General features: G+C 59.0%; 2 protein-coding genes across 2 annotated transcripts; both read right to left on the reverse strand.

Moving 5' to 3' along the window:
- DDX56 (DEAD-box helicase 56) lies at window positions 1-8,042 on the reverse strand. The gene is made up of 14 exons (XM_062178176.1): window positions 7,946-8,042; window positions 7,698-7,859; window positions 7,455-7,615; window positions 7,187-7,357; window positions 6,973-7,063; window positions 6,232-6,476; window positions 5,264-5,383; window positions 3,804-3,917; window positions 3,613-3,707; window positions 3,029-3,102; window positions 2,809-2,898; window positions 2,056-2,161; window positions 853-929; window positions 1-609 (listed from the first exon to the last, which is right to left on the reverse strand). The coding sequence occupies exons 1-14, from the start codon at window positions 8,003-8,005 to the stop codon at window positions 532-534; spliced, it is 1,644 nt and encodes a 547-aa protein (XP_062034160.1). The 5' UTR covers window positions 8,006-8,042; the 3' UTR covers window positions 1-531.
- A 2,154-nt stretch (window positions 8,043-10,196) lies between these two features.
- Window positions 10,197-13,247, reverse strand: TMED4 (transmembrane p24 trafficking protein 4). The gene is made up of 5 exons (XM_062178841.1): window positions 13,068-13,247; window positions 12,792-12,892; window positions 12,572-12,697; window positions 12,282-12,428; window positions 10,197-11,172 (listed from the first exon to the last, which is right to left on the reverse strand). Exons 1-5 carry the CDS (start codon window positions 13,225-13,227, stop codon window positions 11,023-11,025), a joined length of 684 nt encoding a protein of 227 aa, XP_062034825.1. The 5' UTR covers window positions 13,228-13,247; the 3' UTR covers window positions 10,197-11,022.
- Window positions 13,248-18,973: the final 5,726 nt, after the last annotated feature.

Below are 18,973 nucleotides of genomic sequence, written 5' to 3' on the forward strand. Positions count from 1 at the left end.
AACGCCTTTCACTGCCACTTGTGCACACAAAGCATGCCCGCGTGGGCTGTCACACACAGGGGCTCGAGAGGGACAAGCCAGCTGCCCCAGTCCCAGCGGGGCGGCGTCTCCCCTTTGAAGTGTTACAAGGCTGTGGTCAGGAAGGCCTGCACTCCACGTGACACAGGCAGCAGGGCCACAGGAACCGGCTCGCAACAGCTGGATGAACTGGACGCAGCAGACTTGGGCCGGCTCCACGAGGCTGACCTCTGCCGGTCGAGCGCAGTACTGCACACAGCCCAGGCACTGCCACCTTCTGGAACTTTCCTGATCCTGAGGTCTTGGAGAAGTCTGTGCCTTGCCAGAGCTGGAGGCACAAGCCGGGGCAGCTGGAACCTTTATTCTGTCGAGGGGCGAGGCGCTGGCTGGCAGTACCAGGAAGCGGAGAGCCCGCCCGAGTCCAGTCTGCCCAGGCCGCGCTGTGAGCACAGAGCGTGCCTGCAGCAGCCGGGGCCGAAGCCCGTCCTGGGCTGGAGTCGGGCCCAGGCACCCTCAGGAGGGCGTCGCTGGGGGTCTGGATTTCTTTCCTCTGTGCTTGAAGCTGCGCAGTGGATTCTGGCTCTTCATCTTCTACAGGGGCGAAACCACAGGTTACCTGGGGCAACCAGAGGTCTCGCCGGGCAGAGCGAGATCAACACCGTGGGTGGTGCCAGGGGACTGAAGCTTCTGTGCACACACTGAGGCAAAGAGCAGCCCCAGCCACACCCGGCCCTCAGGTACCCTCTCCCCTCCAGGGCAAGCCACCTGCACACCCGGTGATGACGAAGGAGGGCGCTGGGGGAGTCCTGCTGTCCCCCGGCCCAGGGGACATACCTTGGCCTTCCTACAGGAGGATGAGAGCTTCTTCCGCTTCTTGGAAGGGCGTACGAAGCCACGAAGAGCAGGAGGAACTGGAGGAGAGGCTGGGCTTCAGTGGCCGCCTCACCTCCGGCAAGCCCCAGTCTCGACTGCCCCCCACCCCTGCATGTCAATCTAGACGATGTCCACGCCCCTTCTCAGGGCAGCCCCTCCCGACTCCACGGTAAATTTGTCAACTTTGTCCCAACTGACGCCTAACACACAACATGGAGCACCACAAGGGTGCACCACTCTTCCGTGTTGCAGTAAACGTGACGACAAAGGCACACGGGGAGTGCGTGTTTAGCCTCCTGGTTGAGACGCTCGTGTCCCACACTCGAGTACCTGGGCTCAGTCCCAGCCCTGGCTCCTGACTCCAGCTCCCTGCTAGTGAGACCCTGGAGGAGCAGTGAGCACTGCTGGGGTCCAGCCACCCACGAGCCCTGGATTCCGCTCTCAGCGCCAGCCCCGGCCGCTGGGCGCTCCGGCAGCCAGTGCTCTTCCTCGCACTCTGCCGTGGCTGTGGTGTCCCCGACGGCGTCTTAGCCATGCGCGTACCAAAGGCCCAGCCACGCTGCCATGCCCGTGCCCCCACCTCTGCCGGGCCCTCCCTTCCCTGTCCAGGAATGCCCCCCTCCACTCTCCCTCCCCTCTGCCCAGGCAGACCGGGGCACACGCGCTGCCCCCTTGTCTCTCTTGTCCTTTACCCCACGTTAACCAGGAAAGGCGTCAGAGCTCGTGCGCGAGGGGTTCCCGGGTGTCAAGTGACAGCCCCGGTTCTTCCCGCTGGCCCTCACAGCTCTGTCTCCGGGGTCCACGGAGACAATGGAGACCTTGGCCTCCACCGTAGCGGCGGCTGATGCCAAGTCTCCCGCTGTGCAGAAGTTCTGCCTCCTGCCTAAGACCCGCCCAGCCCTGGCCACCCCTCTGTTTTGTACCAGTACCAGGCCGTTCTGAATATAACCGCCCCGTCGTGGGCCTTGAAATCTGCTATCGTGACGCTCTCTCATCACAACAGACGCCACAGCTGCCCCGTGGGATGGGTTGGACAAGCCTCCGTGGGCCTGCACGGGCCCCACCGTGTCCCCAGCGCTGGCGCAGGGACTGGCACGCACACAGCAGCGAGGAACCCACGCCCCCTCGCAGCCTGCTGCCTCCAGACCTCCCAGCCACACTCACCCAGGTAGTCCGGGACGTTGCCCAGGTGAGGTTTCACCACAGCGGGGTGCAGGGGCAGGTCGTGCCGCAGCAGCTGCAGGTCCCTGGGGTTGTCTTCAAAGTAGGTCTGACGGGGGAGGCACCCGAGTCAGCATCTCTCTCGCGCCCCCATAGACCGAGGACAGACTCACACGGTCCGGAACTGAGAACCGGGGAGGCCGCCCACGAGAGGTTCCTGCTGCCTCTGTCCACAGCAGCTTCCCCACCCGACAGCGCCCGCGGCGGCTGCTCCCACTCCCGAGTCTACGCGGACACAATCACGTGTGTGACCCATGTATGCTCCCCTTCTCCGAGATGCAAACGGCAGCACACCCGCTCCTGCTGCTGGCGTCAGGAACGGCCTCTTCGTCCTGCTCACAACTGCCTACGCTGCGCCTGAGGCCACCCCTCACCTGCTCTGGCGAGGCCCTGACGTGGCTGCCACCCCCGGGGCTCCACCACGCTGCTGCAGTGCCTGCGGCACACGTGTGACTGCACAGCAAGTATGCCCAGAGTTGCAGACAGAACTGGATCGAGGGACACGTGCACCTACAATTCTGTGGACACAAGCTTGCCTCCCAGCAGAGCAGGCTGCCTCCCCTCCCTCGGTTCTCGGCCCGCTGGTCCCCTCTCTCTGCCACAGGCAGCACGTGCCTGGTTCTGTGTCTCACCATGCACCTGGCTGCCCTCCAGGCACAGCCCGGCAAGCTCTGCCCATCGCCCCCGTGGCCTCACCTTGAGCTTCTCGGAGTGCAGCAGCTCTTCCTTTATCTCCTTCAACCTCGCCTCGCGGATGGCCTGCTTTGTCACGGAGTGCATGGCATCCTGCGGATGGACACGGAGGCTGACGTGAGGCTCCCACCCTCCTTCACACCCGGGCGCTTGGCAACGGGTGCGATCCTGGGGCACAGGCCCCTACCCCAACATTCCCCTCTCCCAACCGCGTCCAGCTCACCCTGCAGCGATAGCGGAAGCCCTCGATCTCCTCCATCCGGAACTGGTAGGGAAGCAAGACAGGGGCCTCGCCGGCTGCGGGAGAGGCAGCAGTGAGGCCCCCACACGTCCAGGGCTCAGGGCAAGGTCTGCCCAGGCCTTCCCTGTGGACTCCTGCACCCCCTCCCCGGAGCAAGGCTGCAGAAGACCCAGCGCTTCCTGGGATGCCCAACCGCAGCCTCACTGTAGCACGGACAGCCCGTGACACTGTGGACAGGGCTGGCCTGTCCTCCCCCGAGCCCTGTATGCTGTCATGCCCGAGCCCCAGGAACCACTGCCCACTCTCCCCTCTTCTCCACCAACTGCTGCCCGACCTGCAGCCCATGACGATGGCCGGGGAGAGCCGCTGAGTGCACCCAGCACGCGGGGCCAGCCGCTGTCGGGCATCATGTCTGAGCAGTGAGCCCGGGCACTCAGCACTGGGAAGCACACAGTCAGCGTGACTGTGCCACCGTGGGGGCTACTTGTCACTACACCGTTACTGCAGCTGTCACTCTCACAGGCGTGAGGACTCTGTTGAGCACCCACAGGAGCCGGCGCTCGTACCTCCACTAAGAAGCTCCTCAATCTTGCCCAGGTGGGACTGCTCCGTGGGCCGCACAAAGGTCAAGACGATGCCAGGGTTATTGGCGCGCGCCGTCCTGCAAGGGGGGCACAGCTGAGCCTGTGTCTCCAGCCCGTGGGCCCTGTCTTGGGCCCACTACTGGTGGCTGCCCCCAAACTCCCTGCTCTCCTACCTGCCAGCTCGATGGACATAGGCCTCAGGGGTAGGGGGGAGGTCAAAGTTGAGCACAGCGGACACGTGGTGGAAGTCTATGCCCCGGGCCACGCCTGCCTCCTGGTCAGAGGCCCTGCAGAGAAGGTGCAGCGTTAGCGTCAGCCAGACCCCTCCTCTGCTCCAGGCACCGACACTCGGCTCCACCAGCAAAGCTTCCTCCAAACGGGGTCTGAAGCCCAAGGGATCCTGCTACATGCAAGATTCTTCAACATCAGAACGGTCCCAGGAGCTGGGTTTCGTGGGTGGACCTGGACCTTTTGTGGGCTGACCTGGTTGTACTGTCAAGACCTCAGCTGTGGGCGACGGCAGCCCTCAGGGCCATGTGGCGTGCTCTGGGAACTGGCTGTGGGCCCCAGTGGTCAGGTGGACAGAGCTGGGCAGCCCTCAGGGCCGTGTGGCATGCTCTGAGGACTAGCTGTGGGCCCAAGTGGTCAGGTGGACAGAGCTGGGCAGCCCTCAGGGCCGTGTGGCATGCTCTGGGAATGGCTGTGGGCCCCGGTGGTCAGGTAGACAGAGCTGGACAGCCCTCAGGGCCATGTGGCGTGCTCTGAGGACTAGCTGTGGGCCCCAGTGGTCAGGGGGACAGAGCTGGGCAGCCCTCAGGGCCGTGTGGCATGCTCTGAGGACTAGCTGTGGGCCCCGGTGGTCAGGTGGACAGAGCTGGGCAGCCCTCAGGGCCGTGTGGCATGCTCTGAGGACTAGCTGTGGGCCCCAGTGGTCAGGGGGACAGAGCTGGGCAGCCCTCAGGGCCGTGTGGCATGCTCTGAGGACTAGCTGTGGGCCCCGGTGGTCAGGGGGACAGAGCTGGGTCCTCCCTTTCCTCTCATAAAGCAGTTTCCCGGGGTGGCACTGTGGACTAACAGGGAGAGCCGCCACCTGCAGCGCCAGCATCCCATATGGGCAGCAGTTAGAGCCCCTGTTGCTCCACTTCTGATCCAGCTCCCTGCTAATGCACCTGGGAAGGCAGTGGAAGACGCCCACGTGCTTGGGCCCTGCACTCATGTGGGAGACCGGATGAAGTTGCTGGCTTCAGCCTGGCCCAGCCCTGGCTGTTGAGGTCATTTTGGGAATGCAACAGCAGAGAAAGAGCTCTCTTTCTGTCTGCCTCTGCCTCTCTGACTTTCAAATAATTAAGGCTTTATTTAAAAAAAAAAAAAAAGGAAGGGAGGGAGGGAGGGAAAACCGGTGCTCCCTCCAAGTCACAGCCGCAGGCCTCCTGCTGCCCATCATGCTGCCCACGGGGGTGCCCTTCACAGCCCTCTCTGTACCCGAGCAACGGCCTACAGGGCTCCCTGCAACATGTGCTGAGCAGGCCCAGATCACCTGGTTCCCAGCTCTGGCACCCTGGTTTGTCTTCCAAACAGCCGAAAAATCAAACCCCCTTCAGAAGAGCTGAGAAAAGGAGAAACGTGGACTTACTTGTCCCCTTTGGGCCCTCGGCCCCGCTGCTTGCCCTTGGCCGGGGCCCCCAGGACTTGGGTATCAGTGGCTATGACGCAGTCGTAGAAGCCCTGGTTGAACTGGGAGATGATGTGGCACCTGGAACGAAGAGGAGGAGAGTCAGCCCCACGGAGCACGGGCAGGCCCACTCCTCTCAGCATCAGGGGAGTTGCCCCACGGAGCACAGGCAGGCCCACTCCTCCCAGCATGGGGGGAGTCAGTCCCATGGAGCACAGGCAGGCCCACTCCTCCCAGCATCGGGGGAGTCGCCCCACGGAGCATGGGCAGGCCCACTCCTCCCAGCATCGGGGGAGTCAGCCCCACAGAGCACGGACAGGCCCACTCCTCCCAGCATCGGGGGAGTCGCCCCACGGAGCACAGGCAGGCCCACTTCTCCCAGCATCGGCAGCCATTGCCCTTCCCGACCTGTGCCTTCTCTTAATCCCTCTCCCTTCCTAATCTTTGTGTCTCCACTTCCTCAGGTGACAGTGGACAAGGGATAGGTATTTCAGCATTGTACAAAGTCACTATTGGGACCGGCGCTGTGGTGTAGCAGGTAAAGCTGTCGCCTGCAGTGCCAGCATCCCATGTGGGCACAGGTTCGAGTCCCAGCTGCTCCACTTCCGATCCAGCTCTCTGCTATGGCCTGGGAAAGCAGCACAGGATGGCCCAAGCTACTGGCTCTTGGTTTCAGATTGGTGCATCTCAGCTGTTTGCATTCATTTTGGGGGATGAACCAGTGGATGGAAAATCTCTCTCTCTGCCTCTGCCTCTCTGTAACTCCGCTTTTCAAATAAATAAATAAATCTTAAAAAAAAAAAAAAAAAAAAAGCCACTCCATCAAGCCCAGAATCTGGCCCCCACTAAGTGGTTCAGGGACAGGCACAGCAGCTGGGAGCCCTCAGCCCCTCCTCGGCTGCCGTCCCCGCCCACGGGCCAGGGCACACCTGGAGCGCAGCGGGAGCTCGCCATTGAGCACGCAGGAGGGGATGCTGAACTGCTCCAGGAACAGGCGCAGCCGGTAGCTCCGCTCCAGAGTGTTGACGAAGAGCAAGCACTTGCCGCGGACCAAGGACAGCTTGAGCAGGGCGTAGAGCAGCAGGAACTTGTCTTCCTCGGTCTCGCAGACCACCTGGAACTGCTGCAGCTGCTCCGGCCCTGGCAGCTGGGACTCCTGTAGCTTGAGGGTGACCTGGGAAGAGGACAGGCCTGCGGTCAGCAAAGAAAGAGAAGACGGACATCGCCGGCCACTGGCTCGCCGGCCGCAGCACCGCCATCTCCCGGCAGGGCAGGATTCCTGGCTCCCTAAGCCCCTGCTGCTCTGTTATGGCACACAGAGGATGACCCACACACAACACACGTGGGCCACGGAGCAGAGACACACACGGACAAGCAACCACAGCAGGCCGAGAGCCACAGGCCTTCGGAGGGCAGCAAAACTTACGACGTGACACGAGCACCTGGCCCTAGAGCTGTAACTGCCACCCAACGCAGGCCCTGCGGAGCTGCTGCCACGGTTTTGGGCAAAGCCTATGTAACCCAGTGATGCCCGCTGGGGACAACTGTCTAGATGACTTTCAGCGCCTCAGAATCAAAATGACCTGTGACAACGACCCCACCCAGAGCTCCTCTGGGGAGGGGCACCGAGCCCTCCGAGCGCTCCGTGCCCGCTCCCAAGGCCCCCTCACCGGGTTATGCAGCACCAGCTCCTTCAGCGCTTGCACGTCCTCGTTGAAAGTAGCCGACATGAGAAAGGCCTGGTAAATCCGGGGCAAGTGACTGAAACAAACCAGAGCCTGTCAGACCGCAGCGCCCAGGGCGGCCGAGCGTCTGCACAGCCCACTGCAGACCCCAGTCCCGACTCACGCAGGCTTCTGCGGGCAACCACTCCCTCTTCCTCACCAGAGCAGGCTCTTGAGTTCGTCCTCGAAGCCGAAGGAGAACAGGAGGTCAGCCTCGTCCACCACCAGCAGCTCCAGGGAGTCCCGCAGCTGCAGGTTCTGCTGCTGCAGGTGGCTCAACACCCGAGAGGGGGTCCCGACCACTACGTCTGGCTTCTCCATCAGCACAGCTCTGCAGGGAGCCAACGTCAGCACGGGGGGGGGGGGGGGGTGCTGGGCCGGCCCTCGATCCCGCTGCCCACTCCCCCCATTCCCTCTGCCGCCCCCACCTCTGGGAGGCTGAGTCTTCGGCAGCTGAGACGTTGGCCACCCGCACGTCCCGAGCGCAGTAGCTGGCCAGCTGCTGAATCATGGCCTGGGCCTGTCGCGCCAGCTCCTTGGTAGGCACGAGGACGAGCCCTCTGACAGCCTGTTCCAGCACAGCGCCTGTCTGTAAACACAGGAACTGAGGACCCTGCCAGAGCACGGGGGCGTCAACTCTCCGGCCCCTGGCCCCCGGCCGCGCTACCCACCGCCTTCCTGTGGAGCAGCAGCTGCAGCATCGGGATGGCGTAGGCGGCGGTCTTCCCCGAGCCCGTGCGGGCGCGGGCCAGGAGGTCCTTCCCCTCCAGGGCCAGCGGGATGGCCTTCTCCTGGATCAGCGTGGGTCGCGACCAGCCCAGATCGGTGACGGCCTGCGAAGACGAGCGGCGGATTCAGGCGGCGCGCCCGCGGAGCCCGGCTGCTGTGCCCCGCAGCCCTCCCCAGCGCCCCCCGGTACCTGCAGGAGCCGGGGGTCCAGGCCCATGTGTTCGAAGCCCAGCGAATCTGGGTCCGCCATGGCGCTGCCGGCTCTCGCGGCGCGGTCGCGCGTTGGGCGTGGACGCACACTACAGCAGCAACCAATCAGGGCCGGAAGAGCTTTCGCTCCCCGGAAGTGCTGGAGCCTGCGCTTCCGGTGTTCCGGCGGGGAACTGCGGCCGCTCGGCACTCGGGCCCGCCCGCGCGCGGGCGAGGCCGCCGCGGCTGCGGCCCTGCTTCCCCGCTCCCCGGGGCAGAGCCGCCTGCGGCCGTGGCGGGGCCCCGGGGAGGGGCTTGGCAGAAGGAGCAGCGCAGGTGCAGGGTCGCAGCCGCCGAGGTGGGGAAAGGCGGCTGTCCTGGCCGTCAGACGCACCTGACCCTCTAACCCTGCTGACAACACAGTAGGTCCCGCACCACAGGTTGTCAGGCCGGAGGCAGTGGTGGACACTCAGTCCCAGCTAAGAGCTGGGGCATCATGCTGCAAAAATAGGGGAGGTTGGGGCCGGCGCTGTGGCACGGCGGGGAAAGCTCCTGCCTGCGGTCCGAGCATCGCATATGGGCGCTGCTCTGCTTCCCATCCAGCTCTGCTGTGACCTGGGAGGGCAGTGGAAGATGGCCCAAGTCCTTGGCTGCTGCAGCCACGAGGGAGACCCAGAAGAAGCTCCAGGCTCCTGGGTTCAGGTTAGCCCAACTCTACTGTTGTGACCATCCGGGGAGGGAACCGGCGGATGGGGCACCTCTCTCTCTGCCTCTCTGTGACTCTGCCTTTCAAATAAATAAGTTAATAATAATAATAATAATAATAATAATAATAATAAGGATGTTAAGAATGGATGCCTTGGAGCCAGCGCTGTGGCATAGCCAGTAAAGCCACTGCCTGAAGCCAGCATCCCATATGGGCGCCGGTTCAAGTCCTGACTGCTCCACTTCCCATCCATTTCTCTGCTGTGGCCTGGAAAAGCAGTGGAAGATGGCCCAAGTGCTTGGGTCCCTGCACCCATGTGGGAGACCTGGAAGAAGCTCCTGGCTCCAGATCAGCCCATCTCTAGCCATTGCAGCCATTTGGGGAGTGAATTCGTGGATGAAAGACCTTTCTGTCTCTCCCTCTCAAGTAAATAAATAAACTTTTTTTTTTTTAAGCAAAGTAGTATTTATTTAGGTTGGAAACCTCCTGCCAGAGCAATAAATCTTAAAAAAAAAAAAAAAAAGGGTGCCCTCTCCCCTTCCCCCCACACTGTGGTGAGGAGGGAGAAGGTTGGTAAGGATGCTGTAGACTCTCAGAAACCAGAATTGCATAGTGGAGTCAAGGGGATTATTGGTGAGGGAGAGAACTGCCACCCAGTTCTTTGGATGTAGCTGAACTGGCCAATGTATCACTCCCACAGCTACCAGCTGCTGGCCTGTGCTCTGGCCACCCCAGTTCCGCTCACCCCATCAGTGTAAAGGTGTACTCTACTCCTAACTACCAAAAACAAGCAAGGAGAAACCCAGCACGCACTGGCCTACCAGCTCAACTGAGACGCACTCGGCCGTGAGTACTGCCGGGCAAAGCATCCAAGCCTGGCCCGGCCCTGCTGGCAGTCTCCCGTGTCTCACAGCCCGGGATCCAGCCTCCTCTTCGTGGCTACGGTTCCACTAACAGCCACAGAACAGAAATGTGTCCCTTCCCAGGTCACACACACCCCACATCAAACCAGCTCAAAGAACATCTGAATTTCCCTGTGTCCATCCTAGCATGAAGAAAACTGGAAAGCAAATATCTGAGGAATCTGGACTGTCTCATTATAAATCCAGAATTAGAAAAATAACAAAGGAAGAATTTGGTTCTGTAGTTCAAATAAATTTAATACTTGAAATATGTAATAAAATTATGAAATAAAATGTCAAGAGTGGGGCACAGGTAGTGGGTTTATACAGCACAGGGTGTGAGGGAGGCAGCTGAGATCTGCTCGGATTTATGACTTGGGGGCCGAGAAAGTGGGTAGTGCACTGCTCTGAGAATCCTCACTGATGTGTTGTCTGCTTGCCTGGCCTTTGTTATGATTTGCGCAACCACCTGTCCACTCCCATGCCCCCTGGAGACTGGCCCAGGGTCCAGACCAAGCCCTGGCACCGAGGCCACACCCAGGGCCACCCAGGTCACCGGCAGAGGTGAATTCAAGCCAGCAACCTTTCCTCTTTCCCTTTCAGCTTCCCCTCTGCCCACAGCCTTATTTCATCTCCAACACAGCTACTGTAACACATTTTATTTCACTGGAAAAATCTGTATGAGGAACCAAATCTGGTTCTCTTGAAGAAAACAATGACCACAGCTTAAATAAAAGTTAGAGGACGCGGGAAGGTAAGAGTGCTGCCCCCGCCCGTGCCGCCCTGTGGCATGGGAGTCACAGGTGTGGAATAGACCCTGGCTCTCTGGTGTGGCCTTGGGGACAGCGGGAGCATCTGCCTTGTGGCCGAGGGACTGCGAAACCCCGCGAGCTGGCGTGGAAGTCAGCAGTGTGTGAATAAACACAACGCACAACTGCGTAGGTGTCTCAGCTAGGTGTGGGCGGGGACTCTCAACTAGGAAGGAAAATAGATAATTTATCAAAAAATAGTTCTAATATATAGAAAAACATCTAAATCCTCTGGGGCCGAGACCTGCCCCTTATTTACATTCACAAGGCCCTAAGGGAACCCAGGACGGACCAGGATGCAGAGGGGCGAGGCCCACCCCAGGGGGCGTGCCAGGCACCCCTGGGTTAGCGGACGGAGAGATAGCAGAATGGAAGGAGAGACTTTTTCATTTGCTCATCTCGTGGTAGGACGGGGGTGGGGGTCACTGGAGGCACAAGAAGCAAGACTTAGTCCTGGGTTAGTTCTGACTCCTCACGGGCCTGGGAGATTTTTGAAAGCTTGGACCGGGGTCCTGAGTCCTTGAGAACCCGGGGTAACAGTGGCTGATCCGAAGGGTTTGTGGCCGCGGAACCAATGTGACTTACATTCTTTTTCCTTTCTTTTCCCTTCCAAGTCTAGGTGGATGAGGAATTGGAGGAAGGGCAACACGGAGGGCGGGCACTACACCAGCTTCTTGGCCTCAAAGAAGCTCTTGAGGTGGCGCATCTGCCAGATGCCAGTGAGGATGAGGATGACGGTCTGGGCGATGGACCACCACAGGACCCTCTGGTTGGTGCTCTCGCTGGTCAGGCGGAAGCGCTCTTCCCGATACTGTGCAGGGCAACAGACACGTGTCAGACGTGCAGGGGGCGCTTCCCAGGCTGCTGGGGCCTCTCCCTTGGCTGACTTCTCCACTCCAGCACCTAACCCCTCTGGAATAGCACCTGTTTGACTCCATGCGGGTGCCAGTCTCCCCACTGAGAGTGCCCCACGGCAGGGAGTGTTGACATTCCACAGGTACCTTGGAAAGGCCTGGAACCACAACCCTACTCTTTCAGGTGAGAGTGCAAGTGGGCAATGACCACCAGCAGACGTGAGCTGTCCTCTCTTGGCTGTTCTACAGAACTTGAAAACGCCCTGGAGATTTCTGTGTCCCGTATCAGAGCACCGGGTTCGAGTCCCAGCCCTGCTCCCCATTCCAGCTTCCTGCCAATGCGCACCCTGGAAGGCAGCAGGTGATGGCTCGCGTAGTTGGGTCCCTGCCCACCCATGGGAGACCTGAATTGAGTTCCTAGCTCCTGGCTTTGGTACGGCCTGGCTCTGGCGGGTGCAGGCATTTGGGGAACGAACCAGCACGTAGGACATCTGTCCCTCTGCCTTTTAAGGAATTAAAAAAGAAAAGAAAAACAATCTAAAGCAAAATAGAGTCTATGCATACGGGAGACTATTAGCCTGATAGGGAAATTCTGAGCATGCCGCCGTGGGGTGCATCTCAGGGGCTCTGCTCAGTGTGAGGATGGGACGCCGCTCGGCCGGGTCAGGGTCACGGCAGCAGCGGGAGGGGGCGCTCACCGGGTGTACATCCTCAGCTGGGGAACACGGAGGGTGGTGGGCTACCATGAGTGTACGCAGTACCGCAGGACTATACACCTAGGCCAAACGGCAGCCTTTCCCTTTCATGACTTTTACAAGATTTCAAAGGTGGGGAGAAACAGCTACTGACCAGAAGGAGGGCCCACGCAGACGGCGCTGCGGGGGTGCGAGGGGCGTCGCCCTCCCTGAGGCCAGGAGGGTGTTAGGGTCGCCGCCCTCCCCACGGCCGGGAGGGTGTTAGGGTCACCGTCCTCTCCACGGCAGGGCAGGTGCGAGGCTCACCGCCCTCCCCGAGGCCCGGCAGGTGTTAGGGTCGCCGCCCTCCCCATGGCCGGGCGGCCCCTTACCCTCTGGTAGTCCTGCTCTTTCTGGATCTGCTCCACCTGGTCCAGCAGCTGGCGCGCCCTCAGCTGCAGCTCCGTCAGCTTGTCCTTGGCCGCGATCTCGGGGTAGTTGTTGGCGTGCTCCCCGACCTGGATGTCCAGGTGCACGCGCTGCAGGGAAAGACCGGCGTCGGAGCCCACTCCCGGCCTGGCTGCGGGCAGCAGGCAACACCCGTGCCCCCAGCGCTGGCTGCGCTCAGATCCACGCGCGGAGGCCGGTGGGTGCTCGGCGCGGCCCAGGGGGGGGTGCCTACCAGCTTGCCGCCGGCGAAGAAGGCCATCCTGGTGGAGTTGGAGTGCAGGCAGATCTGGTGGTCGCCGGGCGTGTGCGAGGTGAACGTGAAGCGGCCCTCGGAACCGTACTGCCGGGACAGCACCACCTGCGACGGCGACAGGGCCCAGGCTCGCGCGACCTCGCCGGGCGCCAGGCGGCGGCGCGCGCTCCCGGGGCCGGCCGGGGGCCGCCAGCCTTACCTTCCCGTCGGGGTCCTTCACCTCCACGTGCATGCCGAGCCCGGGGGTCGAGGGCAGGAAGACCTCCTTCTGCTTGTCCCACATCTGGGTCCGATAGTTGCCTGCAGGGCAGACACACAGTCACGGCCCGGCCCCCGCGCGTCCTCGGGGCGTCCTCGGGGCGCCCTCGGGCCGGCTCTAGGGCCGGGGGCGACGAGCCAGCCGAGCTCAGAAGGGGGGGGCGCCGCTGAGGGCCGGGCAGGGACAAAGAGCCTCTCCACCCTCAGCCCGGCTGACCGATGACCATGGTCTCGTCAGGGATCTCCTCGATGAAGCAGCGCTTCTCGGTCTCGCCGATGTGGAAGTAGAGCCCCCGAGCGCCCGCGACGCACAGCGCGAGCAGCACAAGCGCCGGCGGGCCCATCCCCGGCAGCCGCCAGACCCCGACACCTGCCATGGAGCGTCACCCGCGCGCATGCGTGCGCCGCACACCTCTCTGCGCTTGCGCGTCGCCCTGGCGACGGGGGGGCGGCAGGGCCGGGTGTGAGCCTGCGCAGTGACTTGGCCTCCCCGGGGTTCGCCCCGCCCCGCGTCGTTCCGCGCCTGCGCATTCTCCAACTGCACCCCCTACGCCGCCCGGGTCGTGCGGGCCGCAGGTCTCTGCAGTGACCGCGGAGCGGGAGGCGAGCAGGTGCAGCCTTGCGGGGCTCCCGGCTTTCGAGCGGGTCTCGTGCGGGGGAGGGGGGGCAGCGTGGACCCCCGTTTGCCGCCGCCCGTCCCCCAGCGGCGGCGACTTCGCCTTTCTCCTGCTGTCACCTCTCCCTTATTTTTTTTCCCCTTGAAAATGGTAGCAAATCATATTTCACACCACTAGTGTGTGAGATGAGGACCTAAAAATACCGTGACCACGCCCACGGACGTAAAGATAGCGTCACCTGAGTCCGGTGCCCCGAAGCCGTTTTACTCAGATTGGTCAGGGTCCAGAGAACGCGAGTTGCGTACTTGGCTAACACACGTCCCCTTCCCTGTGTGGCTGTCGTTCGTGCCATTCGTTGCACAAACGGCAGGCGTGCCCGCCCTGGGCTGTGCGGATCGTACCTGCGTGTCTCCCTACGCAGGCAGTTAGTCATCTCAGAAAGCCGGTGTGGGAGGCCGGACTGCAGCAGGAGGACAAACCCGAGGTTTCGGACAATGCGCCTCGCTGGACCACCTAGCAGAGGCCGTGGGTCCTGTGCAGCAAGGGAGTTACCGGTTTAAGCCAGACAAAGATGGCTCGCGGTAACCTTCTCCACCTGAGCTGTCTCGGGAAACATTTAACATTCCAGGTTTTAGATAATGGACATCCCGGGGTCCAGTGTGGCCAAACCCAGCAGGTTGTTGGCTCCACCACAGAGCAGGTGACTGTCAGGGTCACTTGAAAGGCAAGATGGTGGGTCGTCCAAAACAGCTGCAGTCATGTCGGCCTGAATCCCTACAGCAGCCCCCAGCTGCACAGACCCCGGCGCTTAAATCCATGTATGTAAATTTGTATTTTTTCAGGCTCCACAAACCTAGGCCCACCCCTGGCAAGGGGCTCGACTAGGTTCAAGTTTAATTTTAACCTGGCTGGTGCTCTGTCCGTCTGTCACCCTGCATCAGGAAGCACAGTGTGGCTGTCTCCCACTTGGCAATGTTGGAGCTCATCTCTCGGCTCAGGGGTTAGCATCCCCCCCGCTGCATCGTGACGCTGACCACCGGTCTGTCTGCTGATGGTCTAGTGACCACTGATCACCGTTAGCTCAGTGGTTCCCAGCCAGGGAAGGTTCTGTCCTATCCCACCTAGGTGAACTTTGGTGATATTTGGAGATAATTTGGGTTTTTGCAACGAGAAATGAGGCAGTCCTATGGTCACCTCGTGAGTCGAGATCTAGAACGCTGCTACACATTGTATAATGCACAGAGCAGCCCACCCTTCCACTGCCAAGCACTGCCCAGGCTGAAATACCAGGAGCACTAAGGCTGAGAAACGCTGTTCTAGGTTTATTATTTTCATTATGTGTACAAGGCGATGATTTTTTAAAATTGTTTGTTCTTTTTATTGGAAAGATAGACAGACAGACATCAGAGATTTCCCACCCACTTGCTTGCTCCTTAAATGCTCACAAACAGCCAAGGCTGCGCCAGGAACCAATCTGGGTCTCCCACATAGGTGACGTGGACCCAACTACTTGAGCCATCGTCTGCTGGTGCCTCGTAGCAGAAAGCTAGACTCCGGAGCAGAGCTGAGATTCTAACCCAAGAATTTCAACTTGGCCAGCCCAAGCAGTGTCTTCAACACCGGGGCCCGCGGAGGGGATTTCCAGTGCTCTCATTCCTCCCGCAGTTAGACGTCAGGATTCCTCTCCAAAAGTGAACCCTCCTTCATCCCTCTCTGCTCACCAGGAAGCACAGTCTATGCAGGAAGCCCAGGAGTTTGCGTTTCATGTTTCTCTTTATCAGTTGTGAGAATGATGAGCTGAAGGCAGGCAGCCGCCTCCCACGCCACAGCCCCGGGCTTGACTCCCACTCCAGCTTCTCGCATCTGACTCCAGAATCCTGATGCAGACCGAGGGAGACAAGAGTGATGGCTCAAGTAACTGGGCTCCTGCCACCTGCATGGGAGACCTGATTCCATTTCCAGCTCCCAGATCTGTCCCCAGCCATTACAGGCATTTGGAGGGTGAACCAGCCGATGGGAGCTCTTCCCCTCAAAAGAAAAATAAAGTATGCCCCAAATACTTTCCAGAACGTAAGTTTTTCTGGGGAAAGGGACAGTATAAACCTGAACTTAGGGAGTCTCAAACGTTTGATGGCCTTCACATGGTGGTCGCTGTCCTTTCTGGAATGTTCCAGTTGCCTCATCAAACATCTCGAGGCCCCTGTTCCTTCTGACACCGTCCTCCCAGGCTGGCGGGTCTTCCTTGCCTTTCACTTTGCACCGTTTCCTGCCCTGAACAGAAAAGCAACCACTCCTCCAGGAACTGTAATTCACTGTGGACACATGGTCTCTAATTAGTCACGTGTCTTTTCTTAAGGAAGCCCCTGAGCTTCGTCTTAATTAATGGAAAACTTAAGGAGATTGCATTCCCCAACAGGTAACCTAATTCCCCAGCCCCAGAAACGCTTTCTGCCCGTGTCTGTCTGGGCCAGCCACCCCTCTCTTCCTTCTGCAGCCAAGGTGTGCTCAACAGCCACTTTGGCAGTCACTGCTCTAGTGGGAACACAACACCAAAACCCCAAAACCACAACACCACCAAAAATCCTGGTCCTTGAGGCTTTGCTGTTTGGCAATAAAAAAGACAAAAATGCAAAGCATGTCAGCTGGAAATAAGTGACAAAGAGGAAGCAAGGCAGGGAAGAGGGAAGGGGGTGTCATGGGTTGAAGAGGGGCTCCCAAAAGATAGATGTCCACATGTGAAGTCCAGAATCCTGTGAATGTGACCTTACTTGGAAAAAGGGTCTTTGCAGGTGTCATTAAGGAGTGTGAGATGTGATAATCCTGGATTAACGAGGTGGGCCCTAAATCCAAGGACGGGTGCCCTGGTGGCAGACACAGAAACAGCTCACACACTTTGGATGGCTGCTATTAAAACAAAACCGGGCAACAGGAAATGCTAAAATAGGGCAACCATACAACCCAGCAATCCCACTTCTGGGTACACAGCCACAGGAACGCGCTCGGGATCTGGAGGGAACGTCTGCGCCCCCATGGCTGCTGCAGCCTCATTCACAACAGCCAAGAGGTGGGGCAATGCAAACGCCCGGGGTGCAGAGACAAACACAACGCAGTGCACGTAAGGCACTTCGTGCAGGGGCTGGTGGTGTGATGCAGTGGGTTAAACTTATCTTGTTAAAAAATATATAATTTTTTTTTGGACAGGCAGAGGTAGACAGAGAGAGACAGAGAGAGAAAGGTCTTCCTTCCATTGGTTCACCCCCCAAGTGGCTGCTACTGCCGGCACGCTGCACCGATCCGAAGCCAGGAGCCAGGTGCTTCCTCCTGGTCTCCCATGCCGGTGCAGGGCCCAAGCACTTGGGCCAGCCTCCACTGCACTCCCGGGCCATAGCAGAGAGCTGGCCTGGAAGAGGGGCAACCGGGACAGAATCTGGCGCCTCAATTGGGACTAGAACCCGGGGTGCCGGCGCCGCAAGTGGAGGATTAGCCTAGTGAGTCACAGTGCTAGCTGAAAATTTATAAATTTTTTGAGAGGCAGAGGTAGATAAGCAGATCACCCACCCACTGGTTCCTTTTCCAAATACCCACGACAGCGGAGACTGGCTTGAATTGAAGCTGGGAACTCAGTGCACATGGATGGAGGGAGTCTAGGGACTTGAGCCACCGTGCTGCCTCCAAGGGTGCACTAGCAGAAAGCTGGAATCAGGACCAGAGCTGGGACCAAACCCACGCAGTCCATGTGGAACACTGGACTCTGAATCAGCATCTTAACCACTAGGCTGCCTGCTCCTAAAAGACGTTCATTCTGGCACAAACACACACACATCCACACCCAATGTTGAAGCTGTACATATAAGAGGTTTTCAAAAGGCTCATGGAAAGCATATTATGGAAATATTGCAAGGATTAAAAAAAATTGTACCAAAATAATCTTATAATTCTGTTTTTCTATAAATTAAAAAAAAGTTTATTTATGGGGCAAGCACTGTGGCTTAGCCAGTAAAGCCACTGCCTGCAGCACTAGTATCCCATTTGGGCAAGGGTTCAAGTCCCAGCTGCTCTACTTCCAATCCAGTTCCCTGCTAATGGCCTGGAAAAGCAGCAGAGGATGGCCTAAGTACTTGGGCCCCTGGACCCATGTGGAAGACCAGGATGAAACTCCTGGCCCAGCTCTGGCCATTGCAGACATCTGGGGAGTGAACCGGAAGGTGGACGATCTGTCTTTCCTTCTCTGTTTTTCACGTAAATGAATAAAATAAATATTTTTGTGTATTTATTTTCATCTAATTGAAGGGCAGAGCAACCGACACACACACACGGCAAATGAGTGAGAGAGAGAAACCTTCTATCTGGTGATTCACGGACCAAATGCTCACAACAGCCAGCACCGTGTAAGACTGAAGCCAGGGGCCAGTGCTGTGGTGCAGCAGGTTAAAGCATCCCACATGAGCTCCGGTTCAAGTCCCAGCTGCTCCACTTCCGATCCAGCTCCCTGTTGACGTGCCTGGAAAAGCAGCAGAGGATGGCCCAAGCGCTTGGTCCCTGCACCCACATGGGAGACCTGGAAGAGGCTCCTGGCTTCAGCCATCTCTGGTTGTTGTGGCCATTTGGGAAGTGAACCAGGGAATGAAAGAACCTCTCTGTCTACCTCTCTCTGTAACTCTGTCTTTCAAATAAATAAAAATATATCTTAAAAAAAAAAAAAGATTGAAGCCAGAAGCCTGACAACTATATCCAAGTCTCCCTCGTGGGTGCAGGGGCCCGAGGACTAGGACCATCCTCCATGGCTTTCCCAGGTGATAGCAGAGAGCTGGATCAGAAGTAGAGCAGCCGGGACTCAAACTGGCACCCACATGGGATGCTGGCACCACAGGTTGGGGCTTCAATCCGCTGAGCCATAACGCCGGCCCCTGTGAATTTTTTTAAGTACCTTTAGTATATACACATTGGAATAGTACAAGCCCATAAAGGGATGATGTGGCAACGTGTATGAACCTTGAGATCATTATCTTTGTGACACAAGTCAGTCGCAGGCAGACATGTTACTGCACACACTGGGTTCCCAGCTCAATATGTGCAAATCCAATGTGTCACCAGTCCTCTGGAAAAGTTTTTTTTTAATATTTATTTATTTATTTGAAAGTCAGAGTTACACAGAGAGAGGAGAGGCAGAGGGAGAGAGAGAGGTCTTCCATCCGACAGTTCATTTCCCAATTGGCCGCAACAGCCAGAGCTGCGCCAATCCAAAGCCAGGAGCCAGGAACTTCTTCTGGGTCTCCCATGTGGGTGCCCAAGGACTTGGGCCATCTTCCACCCCTTTCCCAGTCCATAGCAGGGAGCTGGATAGGAAGTGGAGCAGCCGGGTCTCGAACCATTGCCCATATGGGATCCCGGCACTTCAGGCCAGGGCATTAACCCAGTGGGCCACAGCGCCGGCCGCTGGAAAAGTCTTTATATGAGTGGCTAGCCAGCAAGGAGGGGAGAGGCAGAACTCCAATCTGTCTCCCTG

This window comes from Lepus europaeus, chromosome 20 (assembly GCF_033115175.1).
Source record: "Lepus europaeus isolate LE1 chromosome 20, mLepTim1.pri, whole genome shotgun sequence".
Lineage (NCBI taxonomy): Eukaryota > Metazoa > Chordata > Mammalia > Lagomorpha > Leporidae > Lepus > Lepus europaeus.

Coding starts and splice junctions, on each gene's coding strand:
- DDX56 (XM_062178176.1), bottom strand. CDS start 8,005: ATGGCGGACCCAGATTCGCTGGGCTTCGAACACATGGGCCTGGACCCC. Junction 7,358..7,454: donor GAAGACTCAGCCTCCCAGAG/GTGGGGGCGGCA, acceptor GGCTCCCTGCAG/AGCTGTGCTGATGGAGAAGC. Junction 5,384..6,231: donor GAGCTCCCGCTGCGCTCCAG/GTGTGCCCTGGC, acceptor TCTTCGTTCCAG/GTGCCACATCATCTCCCAGT.
- TMED4 (XM_062178841.1), bottom strand. CDS start 13,227: ATGGCAGGTGTCGGGGTCTGGCGGCTGCCGGGGATGGGCCCGCCGGCG. Junction 12,893..13,067: donor TGACGAGACCATGGTCATCG/GTCAGCCGGGCT, acceptor TCTGCCCTGCAG/GCAACTATCGGACCCAGATG. Junction 11,173..12,281: donor AAGAGCAGGACTACCAGAGG/GTAAGGGGCCGC, acceptor TGCCCTGCACAG/TATCGGGAAGAGCGCTTCCG.